Source organism: Sphaeramia orbicularis, chromosome 8, assembly GCF_902148855.1.
Source record: "Sphaeramia orbicularis chromosome 8, fSphaOr1.1, whole genome shotgun sequence".
In the NCBI taxonomy this organism is placed as follows: domain Eukaryota; kingdom Metazoa; phylum Chordata; class Actinopteri; order Kurtiformes; family Apogonidae; genus Sphaeramia; species Sphaeramia orbicularis.
Genome location: NC_043964.1, coordinates 2,977,798 through 2,994,377, shown reverse-complemented (window position 1 = coordinate 2,994,377; position 16,580 = coordinate 2,977,798). Strand labels below are relative to the sequence as shown.

At 34.3% G+C, this 16,580-nt stretch overlaps 1 protein-coding gene across 1 annotated transcript; it reads left to right on the top strand.

Moving 5' to 3' along the window:
- The first annotated feature begins 1,849 nt into the window (after positions 1–1,849).
- Positions 1,850–15,130, top strand: LOC115424107 (G1/S-specific cyclin-D2-like). Its single transcript, XM_030141210.1, has 5 exons — positions 1,850–1,996; positions 10,665–10,946; positions 11,787–12,002; positions 13,594–13,914; positions 14,789–15,130. Exons 1-5 carry the CDS (start codon positions 1,850–1,852, stop codon positions 14,936–14,938), a joined length of 1,116 nt encoding a protein of 371 aa, XP_029997070.1. The 3' UTR covers positions 14,939–15,130.
- Positions 15,131–16,580: the final 1,450 nt, after the last annotated feature.

Genomic DNA, 16,580 nt, shown 5'->3' with positions numbered 1-16,580 from the left:
AAAGCCTTGTTGCATTTGAGAATGCATCCAATGGAACATCACAATAAAATTAGGCATGATGTGTTAATTCCATGACAGGAGATATGTGATTTACCTAAAATTAGTTTAATATCCCACATATATCGGCAGCAGTATCAGTAGATATCGGAATCGGAAATTAAGCGTTGGACAATATCAGCATATTGGTTTTTGGCAAAAAGCCAATATCGGACATCCCAGTTCCCAGTGATGCTGAGCACTTGTTGGTCCATCTGCCATCCATCTCATGCCATTTAAATGAGAACGTGAATCTAAACTTTGGGCTGGTAGTGTATGTATGTAATAAGTTTGACACAAAGACAATCTAATCTAAATTATAGGGCAGGAACTTTCAACAGAATCTTACACTATATTTAGCTGAGGGGTATTAAAAATGTGTTGCATGTTATGTTTTTTTATGACTGTGCGAGACAGTTTGTTCCAAATGACTTCATCTCATTGGTGTCTATTTCCTGTGGTTGCAAAAATACTGATGTACTGGTCTCCTCAAGAACTTCACTTTAAAGCAACAAATTCTGGAAAAGCAGATTTAATAGATTAAACAATCTAAGGTATCAACACTGTCAGGAGGAGCTCTGACAGTCATGAAGGAGGCACAGTTGGAGCAGACAAGCAAGATAATGTTCAACGTCAGAAATACAATACTTCATTTAATAATAAAATGAACATTAAAGTAACTGTTCCTGTTCTGGTGTGCAAGATAAATAACAGAATCACAAATCTGCATTGTTTCATTTGTTTTAAATATAGGCATATAGCACTGGTCTACAAGGAAAATGCTTCCAGAATAAAAGTATGAAATTTTACCACGAGAGTCACTGATAAAGAAAAGTCAAGTCAAAAATGCTGGTTGGCTGAACTTTCCAAGGTACAGCCTTGGGTCAAAATGTGAAATTCAAGAATTAACGAGAGAATGGGTTTGACTCAAAAGGAATATTTGTGTCAGAGCTACAAGATCTACTTCAAAACACTGTCTGCACATTAGAATACATTCACTTTACAGGTTCTATTTAGTGGAAGATTTATAAACTATTGTATAAATGTACATAAACCAATATATATGTGGAATAACACTTAATCATATACCTTGAAAACATCAGCAAACCAGCACTTTTGTCATTTATTTTCCAATTAATCTTATTAAAATACGTAAAATTTAGCACATTTAATCTCTGAAGCAAATCATTTCTAAAAAACTGTAGACCAGTGTAGTTTTTATTTTAGTCATTAACCAAATTAAGTATGACTTTGCTAGGTTTGCATGTTGCTACTGTTGTTTTCCAGGTAATTTATTCTTCACAGTTTAATATGTTGGTAGAATAAGAATATTTGTTGAACAGTATAGATAAACTGACAAAGTGTTTCCAATCCAAATCTATTCTCTGAAGAACAAAACTGAGCCCACTTGTATACATCACACCCAGAGACGTTAAGATGTAAGCATACAACAGCATAATTAGATCAGTAACAGAGAAAAGAGACCAAAAAAAAAAAAAAAAAAATTGATGAAATAATTAAATTTAACAAACCCCTTCCTGGTTACAGCCTTTAAGCTATCACTCACCACAACAGCTGAAAAAGCTGTTATAAAACATTTTTTAAGCTTTCACATTTATTTTCATTTTAAATAAAACAACAAGCAAATGGCAATGGTGAAAACCACGTTGAATTTTGGTGTGAATCCATGGGAAAACTCTAATTATTCGAATGTAACAGTAATGTTTATGTCGTGCCCTGACTTGTGAACTGGTTAAACTTTGGCCTCTGTGGTCTCCGCCCCCTTTGACCAGCAGGTGTCTGTGTGAGGTGAATGGCGGAGGGGAAAATGGGACCTCTGTTCTCCACTGTCCCGGGAAATGAGCTGGAAAATGAGGGGCGGGGATCCACACCCCCTTCTCAGGACCTGCTGCACTCCTCTTTTGGCTCATCCCTGTCTCTTTCCCCTTCAATCCATGTTGTTTGAATACAGCTGCGACACATGAATTTAGCGGGGTGCTTAAACAGCCCCGCGGTCTGTCACTCTGTTTCTCTTAACCCCCTCCTCGGCCCACCCCAAACCTGACCTCACTTGACTGGGCAGAACCAAACTTAACACAGTCCTCCATTCAAACTCAATCTGCTTTCAGCCCTTCTCAAAGCCTGTTTTATCGGCCGAGGCCTTGTCGACCGCTTTAAACCTCATATTCTCTCACTACAATCAACTTAGTGTCGGAGGATTATGCTGTCATCATCTTGTCATTATGTTGTGGTTTCAAGAAAAGCTGTTATCTGCGTTCGATGTTGACCGCTGATTCGCCCTCTGAACTTAGAGTTAAGCCTACAGTATGGATGTTTCTTTAGTGAAAATCGAAATTACTCGCTCATGTGGTATTATGGATGAAATGAACAGGCAAAAACATAAAGAAGGATTTTGAGAATTTACGACTGATTTAACCTCCTCAGACTCAGCTATGGGTTTTCTGTCCATATTTGTGGACAAGAGTTTCACAGCTTTATACAAAAAAAAAAAAAAAAAAAAAAAAAGGAAACTGTCCACCACAAAGGACATTCCATAAAATTTTAAAAACTGCATCTGAAAAAACTGTTGCATCATGTTTCCAATATAGGCACTGATTTAATAAAAAACAAAAAAGCTGGTACTTTGCTGACATTTCCTGGGTCTGAGGAGGATATAACTGAAGCTTACAAATAGAAAAAACACAGTACTTATTCATAACCTAAGAACCAGTTTAATAGCCAGATAAAATACCAATTATGATAAAATTTTAGCAAATCACTAACCAGAATCAGATCCATTACACATCAGGCACAACAGTTGTTCTTCTTTCTATTATTCTTTTTTTTTTTTTTTTAATTTTTGTTATGTTTTATTTTTATTTTTTTTCCTTATGTTTTGTATTGTGTTTGTGTCTGAAATAAACTAAACCAGTGTTGTTCAACCTTGGGTCAGGACCCGTCGTGGGGTCGCCTGGAATTCAAATTGGGTCGCCTGAAATTTCTAGTAACTGATAAAAATGTATATGGTGAGTTGACAGAGACAATCACAATCCATAAAAGACATGACACACTTTGAAGCTGAAACTGCAGCACTGTGGTTCTGTTTATCTGTCAGATGTTCTTTGTGGTCAGTTTCAGATGCTGCAGCTCTTTCATAATTCATAATTTGTATGAATTGTATTTGTATGTTTGTTTGTAAATCACAGCTGGACTGACTGGACAGATCCTGACCAAGGAAATCAAATTTTTTGTGCAGTAATCTACACCTGGATTTACTGCCTCTGTCCACAACAATATACGTTATATAGACTAAATGTCAACTAAAATTAACGTTTGTTTGTAACATAGTAGAGCAAACTATTACATAATCAAAAACAAATTAATTTTAGCAAAAAAAAAAAAAAGTCTCCGTTTTGAATGTCTGGGGTCACCAGAAATTTGTGATGTTAAAATGGGGTCGTGAGCCAAAAAAGGTTGGAAACCACTGAACTAAACTGAACTAAAATAAACTAAACAAACTAAACTAAACAAACTAAACTAAACTAAAATAAACTAAACAAACTAAATTAAACTAAACTAAACAAACTAAACTAAACTAACTAAACTAAACTAACTAACTAAACAAACTAAACAAACTAAACAAACCTAAACTAAACTAAACAAACTAAACTAACTAAACTAAACTAAACTAAACTAAACAAAAACTAAACTAAACAAAACTAAACAAAGCTAAACTAAACAAACTAAACTAAATTAAACTAACTAAACTAAACAAACTAAACTAAACTAAACTAAACAAACTAAACTAAACTAAACAAACTAACTAACTAAACAAACAACAACAAAACAAACAAACAAACTAACTAAACTAACTAAACTAACTAACTAAACTGAACTAAACTGACTAAACTAAATAAACTAAACTAAACTAAACTAAATAAACTAAACTAAACTAAACTAAACTAAACTAAACTAACTAAACCAAACTAAAACTAAACTAAACAAACTAAACTAAACTAAACAAACAAACTAAACAAACTAAACTAAACTAACAAACTAAACTAACTAAACTAACTACTAAACAAATTAAACTAAACTAAACTAACTAAACTAACTAAACTAACTAAACTATTCTAAACAAACTAACTAAACTAACTAAACTAACTAAACCAACCAAACAAACAAACTAAACTAACAAACTAAACTAAACTAAACTGAACTAACTAAACTAAACAAACTAACTAAACTAAACTAACTAACTAAACTAAACTAAACTAAACTAACTAAACTAAACAACTAAACTAAACTAACTACTAACTAAACTAAACTAAACTAAACTAAACAACTAAACTAACTAAACAAACTAAACAAACTAACTAAACTAAAACTAAACTAACTAAACTAAATTAAACAGTTCAATTAAAAATCAACCTGAAAAACATGTATAATCAGGAAGCAATTACCAATTAATCAGTAAACTTCCACATGCACAAAAAATATGAAGCTGAAGATTTTAATAATCTAATTCCCAAATCAGCTGAGTAAGTTTATGTGTATATTATTTAACAGGACACATCTCACATGAATAAACATGAGCACGTGGGTACATGGTGTAAATGTAAAACATATGGCCTTATCCTCCTGTGACCCAGCAGTGTATTTTTGTCTTCTGTAGTGGACAAGAGTTTCACAGCTTTACTTAAAAAAATTGAAATAAAAAATGTTCACTGAAAAGGACATTATATATATTTTTTTAATTAAAATGTATCTGAAAAACCGTTGCATCATGCTGTCTCCAATTAAGGCAATTATTTAATGTAAAATAGCAAAAACATTTACTTCCTGGGTCTCAGGAGGATATATGCTCTTTATCATCTGCAGTCACTGATGATGATAAAAACCTGAAATTTCATCCAGCGTTTCTCAGTCGTGTAAAGTTTTTATTCTGACTTTAAAGTGGCTCTACTTGTGAGTCAGTAGATCATGTGTCAGTGAATCATCGCATTAATGCGCATCTGTGAGGCCTCGGCTCTGAAGCTGTACCGAATGACTTCATGAGATTCAAATCAGAGCATGAATACATGAACAAACACTAGAACAGTGGTTCCCAACCTGGTTAGACTTGTGACCTCTTTTTTTTTTTTTTTTTTTTTTCTTTAACTTGTCTTGTCCACCATCCTAACAGCAGAATGGTAGTCTGGCTCCTTTTGGTGCTGAACAAATTTGATTTGCTAAGGGTAACTTCATTAAGTATATGAAGCTCCACTTGATATTCTACTGACTTTATTATGAGCTTTGTTGAACCATATTTCGATGCCGGACCTGACATGGGGGGGGGGTAAGAAAGAGAAGGTGGCGAAGACCCTCACAAAAAAGTATCAACAATACAAACAGTAACAACCATGGTGATAACACTGGGTTACAAAAAAATGTTTTTTGCAACCTGTCTAGGTTTTTTTCAACTGAATTAGGACCATTTTGCAGCGCTAAATCCAAAAATGACATCTGTTTTTCTCAATCAGGTCAGGTTTTTTTGCTATTTGATTTGGAAAAATTTGATCTTCTCACAAAATATAATAATTAATACCAAAATAAGATTGGTAAGCACACTTTATGAAACTTGTGACTTGATTCCTGTTAGGTACAATGGTGTATTCAGCGCAGATGTAGCACAATACGTCAGGCTTATTTTTGCAAGATCTTCTAGTCGAAGCCATTTCATTCACCTGTAATATTAAAAAAAAACATAAATGATAAATTGGCAAAAGTAAAATCTTCAGAACTCGTTTATTGCAAGAAATATGAAAGAATTTTGTATCATATGATGTGAAAATGCCCATAAATGTAAGCAAAAATGTTCAAAAGCCAATATGTAGCATAGTTCAGAAAGTTGACCTGATTGAGCAAAATTAATGTGATTTTTGGATTCAGCACACCAGAATTATCCTAAATCAGCTCAAAAAACTGAAACAATAAATTTGTTGTTGACCAGTGTTATTGTACTGGTAACAATAACTACAACCAGAACTGAGTAAACTGGGCAGAAGAGAAAGAAAACAAACACAAAGCAAACAAACAAAACTACAAAAAAATAAAATAAAATACATAAGACCTGTTAAATGATGAATATAAAAAAAGAAAGCATGAACAGAAGATCATCACCATGTTCACCCAAATAATACCAGGAACGTGACCTCATTTTAACATCACAAATTTCTGGCGACCCCAGAACGGAGATTTTTTTTTCTTTTGCTAAAATTAATTTTTTTTGGATCATGTAATAGTTTGCTATACTATGTTGCAAATTTAAGTTTAATTTTAGAAGACATTTAGTTTATATAATGTATATTCTTATGAACAGAGGCAGAAAAACCAGGTGTAGATTACTGCACAAAGGGAGAATTTTATCTATTTATGTACAGTCAGTCCAGCTTGGATTTACAAACAACATACAAATACAATTCATACAAAACTATGAATTATGAAAGAGCTGCAGCATCTGAAACTGACCACAATGAACATTTGACAGATAAACAGAACCACAGTGCTGCAGTTTTCTCTCAACTCAAATATATTTCTTATTAGTTGTTGTTTTTTTTTTTTTTTTTTTTTTTTTTAATCAATTACTAGGAATTTCATGCAACCCCATTTGAATTCCAGGCGACAGGCCGACGCCGAGGTTGAAAACCACTGCATTAGAATGAAGAACTCAAATCAGAATTTTGCTACAGAGGCAAAACCAAATTCACAAGCATAAAATTATGTAGAATTAAATTAATACAATAAAAAAAATGACAATAAATGGAAAATATGGTAATGTGTGAAATTATTAGCTTATTATGTTGATATAGTTTATTTCAGTGGTAGGACATCATCAGAAGATCAGTAACTGACAGACATGTACATATGAGTGTGTGCACGTGTGTAAAGGACATGCAAACAACTAAGACTGTCTTATTTTTCTCATCTAACATGAGGATAGTGAATAGTTTTACAGTGGATGTGTCCTTATAAGTGTTTCTGCTGCAAGGTTCTAATAGTTTGGGATTTTTCATTCTAGTTTAGTTTTATTTAGTTTTGACTTTTTTTTTTCTCTAATTCAGTTTGTTTTAATTGTTTTTAGAGCAGGTTTGATAGTTTTTATTAGTTTTTGTTTTTTTCTAAATGCTTAGTTTTAGTTTCTTTATATCTTTTCTCTTCTTCTCTGTGGTCGTATTCAAATAAATCCCAGACAGGACTCTGCTGCTTTCTCCCAACTTTAGTCTCCATGTTTCCAGGTAGAGTGGGGACCAGAAGACGACTGGAAACCACAAGTGACGGACCCTTAAATATCATATGGTGCCAGCAGATAAAATTGCTTGAGGGAAATAAATCGATTTTGCATCAATCCGACATTGACGAAGATGAAAAGGAAAGGGAGTTTTATCCATAATTTTTATCCGTTTCAGTTAGTTTAATAAACACAGTACAGTTTCAGTTAGTTATCGTTTTTTTCTTTTAATTATAGTTTTTATTTATTTCAGTTAACGAAAGTGTTTTTACAATTCTAGTTTTCATCATTTCATTAGTTTTCGTTAACTGGCCAACAACAAATTTATTGTTTCAGTTTTTTGAGCTGATTTAGGATCATTTTGGTGCTGAATCCAAAAATCACATTCATTTTGCTCATTCAGGTCAACTTTCTGAACTATGCTACATATTGGCTTTTCAACATTTTTGCTTACATTTATGGGCATTTTCACATCATATGATACAAAATTCTTTCATATTTCTAGCAATAAATGAGCTCTGAAGATTTGACTTTTGCCAATTTATGATTAATGTTTTTTTAATATTACAGGTGAATGAAATGGCTTCGACTAGAAGATCTTGCAAAAATAAGCCTGACGTATTCTGCTACATCTGCGGTGAATACACCATTGTACCTAACAGGAATCAAGTCACAAGTTTCATAAAGTGTGCTTACCAATCTGATTTTGGTATTAATTATTATATTTTTGAGAAGATCAAATTTTTCCAAATCAAATTAGCAAAAAAACCTGACCTGATTGAGAAAAACAGATGTCATTTTTGGATTTAGCGCTGCAAAATGGTCCTAATTCAGTTGAAAAAACCTAGACAACTTGCAAAAAACACTTTTTTGTAACCCAGTGTAATAACCTTGTTGGCTGTATAGTATTTTGTGTATGTGCCTATATTCACACTTTATGATATTCCATCTTAGACTTTACATCTCCAAATAAGCCTGCTGACATCTGTGCTGGAGTATATATCTTTTTTTGCCACAAAAACCTTTTTTTTACACCTCACTTGTGAACCCAATCCTGTTGTTATTCACCAAAGTAGCCGTCACCTGTATGTTAGCGCATGAATTATTGATGCTCAGCTCAAATCAAGTCATGGTGATCATAGCACGGTGTCAGCGTGGTCGTCCATTTAACTCCGATTTGAAACCTGAGCTGTCATCGAAACCTTAATGCGTGGAAGGCCACCTGTAATGACTATGTCAATACAATCTGTATTCTGCAGTGGTGAGTGCGACCCCATTGTGGCCATCAGAGGAGTCCCCGGGGAGTGTGTGAAAAGTGTGTCTATCCTCTGAATGTGTGAAGTTGTGTGAGGAGCCAGCAGCAGGCAGAAGGCCAGGGGCTGTTGTCTGACACTGATTTGTAAAGGGAGACAATACGGCTCATTGACCTGCCTGGCTCCACTGTCTGTTGCACATACCTCGCCCAGCCCTCCCCAGTGGCTTCGCTGAGCTTTAAACACGAGGAGCAGATTGCCACAGGCGCAGGGAGGGGAGGACGACGGGACACAGGTTGCTTTGACAATGAGAGTCCTCAGAGAAAAGAGTGACGTGACTCTCAGCCAAAACTTTATTGAACACAGTCAGTGGAAACGAAACATCCTAAAACCGCCATCTCTTTTCTATGTGAAAAAAAAAGTATGTATCAGAAAAATTGAACATTCTGTATGACTGTAAAGATGAGGTCCTTTATTATTTCCTCCTGAATTTTGATCTTCTTAAAAAAATGCTGACGTTGGTGGAGGAAGTACCCAGATCATTTGCTAAAAGTAGCATCATCAATGTATAAAAGTATAAAAATAAAAAACAAATAAAAGTGAGAGTCCCATGTTCAAGATGTTACTGAAATAAAGATAAATAACAGAAAGTACTAAATGTCAAAGTGTGGAATGTCAGGTTATTTTTAATTAGTAGTAATATAAATCTGCCACTTAAAGTTACTATAATGGAGTAAAACTTTTTTCCACATGTGCCAGTATGTATGTATTTCTTTCTTTCTTTCTTTTTTTTTTTTTTTTTTTTACTTTATTGCTATTATCAGCAAAAGACAGGTAATTACCAGTACAGAATACTGCCTTATATAAGTGTATATATGAAATTTCATCATACAGTAAGAGGAAAAAAAAAGAAAAATAAAATGCAGCCTTTCATGTATTTTTTTTTTTTTTTTTGCACAAAATAAAAACAGCAATAGAAAAAACAACATTCAAACAAGTAACAAAAATTGTGCAGGAGAGGTTAGAAGCCAAAAAGAAGGCTTATATGAATACCACCCCCGAAAAGAACAATACACACAAAAAAAAAAAGAATTAAAAAATACAATATAATCTTAATGTAATGTATATATCTTCCATTCGTATTAGTGTAGATACAGTGTAAAGATAAATTTACATTCCTATCATATATACTCCTACATTCTCCACAGTATGTATTTCTCAAAAAAAAAAAAAAAAAGAAAAGATAATTCATCAGTATTTACTTTGACAAAGAATGATCTTTTTTTTCCCTTTTGTATTATTCATCTCCTAACCCTGTGATGGTTTGATTTTTTTTTTTTTTTTTACCAAAATCGCTCTTGAAATCAGATTCATTTTAAAGTTATATACTTATTCTCTATTTACCTTTAACTGATGGAATAATAACAAACGATGAAATCATTGTCTGGTTTGGTAATAATATAAAAGTATATATATTATAAATATATAACTTTTTTTTCAGCAGCAGGCAGGATTTAACATCCATCCAGTGTTTGACATCTTTGGTCACATGGTCACGTTGTAAACAAACACCCTCATCCTTTTGTCATCCATTCCCATTGTCAGAGTCTGGAGATGACCTTTTGTCTCTGGTTTCTCCCTCTCTCACCCCTCGTAGCCTTTTCTTTGCCTCCCTTCTCCTTTTCAGAGTCGAACACAAGCTGTTGCTCGTCCCCTGCGGGCCACTCCCTCTCTTGTCTACTCCTCGTCACTCCTCCCCTGCCTCCTTCCCTCACCCCTTCTCGCTCTCCCCACCTGTTGAAGCAATTGTTGCACAGACCATATTGCTGTCTTCTTATTATTTTATGTCACTCACGAGAATCTCCACCCCTTTTCTACGATCTTTTCCTTCCCCTCTCGGCCACTCCCTCGCTCTCCCTCGACTGGGTATAAAACTCTGGAAAAAAAGTGGATGATTCGACAAAGCACTTCAGACACACAGCCTCAACCAGGACAAACAGAGGATCTGCAGGGATTTTTACATTTCTGATCAGCTACAAAAGAGACTCTTCAGGTGACGGTCCTCCGCTGTCACCCTCTGGGACGGGAATAGGTTCATATTTTAGCCAAAAGGCCGTGCAGAAGGACAGAGGCATGTCGTGTCTCTGTGGTGTGAAGAGGTGGAGGATGACCCGGTTCAGGCTGAAGCACCAGCACCAGCACCGGCCCCCGTCCACAGCAGAGGTCCGGCTCAGCTCCGAGCTGCCTGGGACCCCACTGTGTCAGGGCATCGTGTGATCCAGAGGCTGCTTCAGGTGGAGGAGCGCTACATGCCTTCCATGCTCTACGTCACTCTCATCCAGAGGGATCCAGAGCGCAGAGAGGAGCTCACCAAATGGGCCATGGAAGTACGCAGCTGTCACCTCCCAGTTTGTTACCGTCATATCATCAGTGTAGCAGGACACAGCGTTTATAAAAACACTTTTGTTCCTGTCGCCATCACTGAGCTCAATAAGAGATAGTGACATTGCACTTTATTAACTTATTTATTTTATTTATTTAATAGGGACAGTGCATATTAATGAACATCTACAACAGTTGCAGCTGTAAACATGCCAGATTGTAGCAGCAGTGCTAACTTCCATCTGTAGTCCCCAGGCAGGTGACAAGAAAGACAGTTGACAAAAAGGCAAAATATTGTAAAAGACATCATAAAAAGACAGTAGACAGAAATGCAAAACATCCTAAAAACACACAGAACAACACAGTGTTGATGATCTACTGATGGTCACAGGCTTGGTTTTCCTTCATCCAATGTTTAAGTTGTGATTTGAAGGTAGTTCAAAGGTAGTTAATTTTAGTTATTTATTCTATTTCTTTGCTCTATTTATTATTATTGCGACTTCTAATTTTTAAATTTTATGTTCTTATCCTGGTTTTTATTCCAGACTGTTTTTATCTTCTCTGGGTTTTTATTGTGTTTTATTGCATCTTATATCTTATTTATTTATTTAATTCTTTTCCTTATCCATGCTGCTATACTGATGAATAGTGGAACACTGAACACTTTTTGTCTGGACGCTCGATCAAGTACCTGCCGAACAGGTTCAATATGTGTCTTGCTGTAACGCCAAAAACAGTCACCTCGTCTGTAAAACAAATCTACCCACAGGTACAAATAAAGTCACCTGGAACCTTGAACCTTAGCAGTGACGCTGATCCTCTGTGGGTGTTCTTTTCCTCTCCAGGTGTGCAGTGAGTGCAGCTGTGACGAGGCGGTGTTCCCTCTGTCCGTCTCCCTGATGGACAGGTTCCTGTCTGCCTGTCTGTCTGTGCCCGTCTCACCGTACTGCCTGGCCGCTGGCTGCGTCCTCATCGCCTCCAAACTCACAGAGTGTGATAATGTCACAGCTGACACTCTGTGTGCAGCCGCTGAATACAGTTTTCTGCCATTTAACCTGAGGGTGAGTCAGTCATGCAGCGTCCACGCAAGGATGAAGTGAGGTGTGAAGGAGGTGTAGCTGGAATAATGTGTGTGCTGGCTTTAGTTTTAGCACATTCATCACTGTACCACTCCTTCACCATGCTTTACGTTGGTTATGGAAGCAGTTTTTATGTTACAGAAAAGAGCAACAGCTGAACAGAGCTGAACATCACAACTTAATATTCATGACTACACCTGCTCTGTAGTTTAGTTATTATTAGCCTTTAATTAACCAGGAAAAAAATCACATTGAGATTAAAAAACTCTTTTACAAGGGAGTCAGCTGCAAATACACAAGACTCAACTCAACTCAACTAAACTAAAACTAAAGTAAAGTAAATTAAAACTAAACTCAACTCGACTAAATTAAAACTAAAGTAAAGTAAAGTAAACTACATTAAAACTGAACTAAATTAAAACTAAACTAAACACAATTAAAACTAAACTAAATTAAAACTAAACTAAGCTAAACTAAACTAAATTAAAACTAAACTAAGCTAAACTAAGCTAAACTAAACTGAATTAAACTGAACACAATTAAACCTAAACTAAGCTAAACTTAGCTAAACTAAACTAAATTAAACATAAACTAACCTAAACTAAGCTAAACTCAACTAAGTTAAGCTAAGCTAAGCTAAACTAAACTAAATTAAAGTAAACTAAATTAAAACTAAACACAATTAAACCTAAACTAAGCTAAACTAAACTAAACTAAACTAAACTAAATTAACATGAACTAAGCTAATCTAAATTAAGCTAAACTAATCTAAACTAAATTAAACATAAACTAAACTAAACTAAGCTAAGCTAAGTTAAGCTAAACTAAACTAAATTAAACCTATACTAAATTAAACTAAACCTAACCTAAACTAACCTAAACTAAACTAAACTAAACTAAACTAAACTAAACCTAAGGCAAGCTAAGCTAAACTAAGCTAAACTAAGCTAAGCTAAACTAAGCTAAACTAAACAAAATTAAAACTAAACTAAACAAATCTAATCTAAACTAAACTAAGCTAAGCTAAACTAAACAAATCTAAACTAAACTGAACTAAACTAAATTAAAACTAAACTAAACTAAACTGAACTAATCTAAATTAAAACTAAACTAAACTAAACTAAACTGAACTAAACTAAATTAAAGCTAAACTAAACTAAACCAAACTAAACTAAACTAAATTAAAACTAAACTAATCTAAACTAAACTAAACTAAATTAAAACTAAACTAAACTAAACTAAACTAAATTAAAACTAAACTAATCTAAACTAAATTAAACTAAACTAAACTAAATTAAAACTAAACTAACTAACTAAACTAAACTAAACTAAACTAAACTAAATTAAAGCTAAACTAAACTGAACTAAACTAAACTAAGCTAAGATAAACTAAACTAAATTAAAACTAAACAAATCTAAACTAAACTAAACAAAACAAATCTAATCTAAAAAACTAAACAAATCTAAGATAAACTAAACTAAACTAAACTAAACTAAATTCCACAGTACTCCTAAACTTTCTTTGTGTGTCCTATTTTCATCCCTTCTGACTTGCCCCGCCCCCTCCCCTCAGGAAATGGAGCGTGTCATCCTGGCCACTCTGCGGTGGGACACAGCATCAGTGACTCCTCAGGACTTCCTCCCACACTTTGTTGCGTCTGTGGTGGAGAGCAGAGCGGCAGACAGTGACTGTGAGGAGCTGCTGTCCACCCTGCGGCGGCACAGCGACACTCTGTCTGCCATGTGCGCCTGTGACTCGGCTTTTCTCGGAGCTCCACCGTCACTTGTTGCTGCAGCGTCGTTAAACTGCGCCCTTCGAGGTCTGGGAAACAAGGAGGCCTCTGAGCTGGTGCACATGACTGAAGCACTGGCAGAGCTGTGTCAGACTGACCCAGTGAGTACACCCAAACATTTTCACACATTTTAGACCACAGGTGTCAAACATGCGGCCCGGGGCCAAATCCGGCCCGCAAAGGATCCAATCTGGCCCGTGGGATGGATTTGTGAAATACAAAAATTACACTGAAGATATTAACAATCACAGATGTCAAAATCATTTTAATTCAGATTTCACATACAGACCAATTAGATATCAAGTGGGTCAGACCAGTAAAATACCATCATGTTAAACCTATAAACAATGAAAACAGCACATTTTTTCTTCATTTTAGTGTAAAAAAAAGGAAAATTACATGAATATGTTTATATTAAAAACTGTTATTTTACAAAATATGTGAATAACCTGAAATGTCTTAAGAGAAGTAAATGCAATTTACCAATATTCCACTTGTTATTAAATGTTTGTGCATTTGTATTTGTAATGTAAATTGTAATCCACATGTGTAAAGGATAAACTGATAATCTGAGGCAGAATATTGTTAAAATTGCAGTTGTTTTTCTTAAGATGGTTCCAGTTGTTCATGTTATTCTGATTTTGTAGATGTAAACATTATCATAATGTAATTTTACTTTTTTCACTGTTTAATTTGGATTGTATTGGATTGTTTGTTTTATCTTGTTGTACAGTGTCCTTGGGTGTCTTGAAAGGCGCTTATAAATAAAATGTATTATTATTATTATATTATTAAATTTGACTGCTCCGGCCCACTTGAGATCATATTGGGCTGAATGTGGCCAGTGAACTAAAATGACTTTGACAGCCCTGTTTTAGACTAATTATGAATAATCAAATCAGAAGAAAGTCTATAAATGATTTGAGAAATGCATGCAGTTGATCAGAAAACTCACTTTCTTGTCTTTAATTCCAGGCAGTGCTGCAGTGCTACAGTGAGATGATCGAATACGCCCTCCGTCAGCGGCTGAGGAGTGGGCTTCAGCAGGGCCCCATGGAGAAGGATGAGGAGATGGAACCTGAAAGACCCGGAACACCTACTGACATGAGAGAGATTGATTTCTAAACGCTGAATCCGTTGTTGCATTGAAAGTGTGAATCAATCAAAAACCCTTCACCTTCATCAGTCAAACTGATATAAAATTACCTCAAAGTGCTGTGACATGTTTCTATACTTATATTTTTAAAAAATAACATTTTTGAGTGCTTGTTAATTTATTTGGACTTAATTTATTTGTGTTTGCAAACGTGTTTTCCATGTGCCATACTTTATGTCAGTTGTCTATTTTATTGTAGTCCTAGATATTATACGGATGCATCATATTTATACATTTTATTTATTATGTGCAATTATTTTAATGTTAATTTATTTCAAACTTACAAGTGATTTATGTCTTTGTTGTGAATTAAACATAGAACAAGTCTATTTTTCAAGGAATTAAAATGGTTTGTACATAACCTTTGCATTCATGTTTTATTTACTGAATTAGGGATGCAACAGTTGTACATGCTTTCATCACATAAATCAAAGATAGAAGTTATTAGATATAGTTACTAATTCTGTGACATTTACTGAGATGAGGCAGTGTCGATATACGTAGAATGGGGATAGTACAGACTGAAAAATATTCAAAAGTGTATTGGATATTATAGCTAATTTTTACAGTCCAAGCAAGAAACGACATTAAATTTTTTTAAAAGTCATGCTAAAATAGTTACATTTGATGATATATTTTTCATTTGTATGAATAATTTAAAGGGGAAAAGGTGAAAACAAGTGCTGCCAGACACAACAAACCCCACCCCCGCATGTATTTCACCTTTCTGAAGTAAATGGGAAGATTTTAAAGAATCATAACAAATTTGATCTTTGGCCTACCTTTCTATTCTGGGTCACTGGTAACACTGTTCAACAACAAGTTTATTGTTTAAGTTTTTGAGCTGATTTAGGATAATTTTGGTGTGCTGAATCCAAAATCACATTCATTTTGCTCAATCAGGTCAACTTTCTGAACTATGCTACATATTGGCTTTTTAACATTTTTGCTTACATTTATGGGCATTTTCACATCATATGATACAAAATTCTTTCATATTTCTTGCAATAAACGAGTTCTGAAGATTTTAATTTTGCCAATTTATGATTAATGTTTTTTTTTTTTTGCACAATGACGATTTAATGTTCAATTTACATGTACTTACCTTCATCAATATCTATTATTCAATTTACAGGAATTAAAGTTTGCAACACTTAATAAATACATCCTGTTAGAAAATGATTTTTTTCTCTTAAAAACCTATTTTGGGTGAGAACTATATAAAAAATCAACTGATAAAGTCACAAAAATGTAATCAATTTTGCGAGAGGATCAAATTTTTCAAAATCAAATTAGCAAAAAACCTGACCTGATTGAGAAAAACAGATGTCATTTTTGGATTTAGCGGTGCAAATGGTCCTAATTCAGCTGAAAAAACCTAGACAACTTGCAAAAAACATTTTTTTGTAACCCAGTGTAATCTATAAACCCTTATCTGGTTTGAATTGAACCAATAGTTTTGCTGCTAACCACCAAACCGAACCAAAAACAATACCCCTTGCCTCCCTGTTTTTTTGTTTTGTTTTGTTTTGTTTTTTTGTTTTTTTTTGTTTGTTTTTTTTTTGGAGGGGGTAATTCTTTAGAAATTAAAAAACAAACAAACTATAATAC

Coding starts and splice junctions, on each gene's coding strand:
- LOC115424107 (XM_030141210.1), top strand. CDS start 1,850: ATGGCGGAGGGGAAAATGGGACCTCTGTTCTCCACTGTCCCGGGAAAT. Junction 1,997..10,664: donor TTTCCCCTTCAATCCATGTT/GTTTGAATACAG, acceptor TTCATATTTTAG/CCAAAAGGCCGTGCAGAAGG. Junction 10,947..11,786: donor TCACCAAATGGGCCATGGAA/GTACGCAGCTGT, acceptor TTTCCTCTCCAG/GTGTGCAGTGAGTGCAGCTG.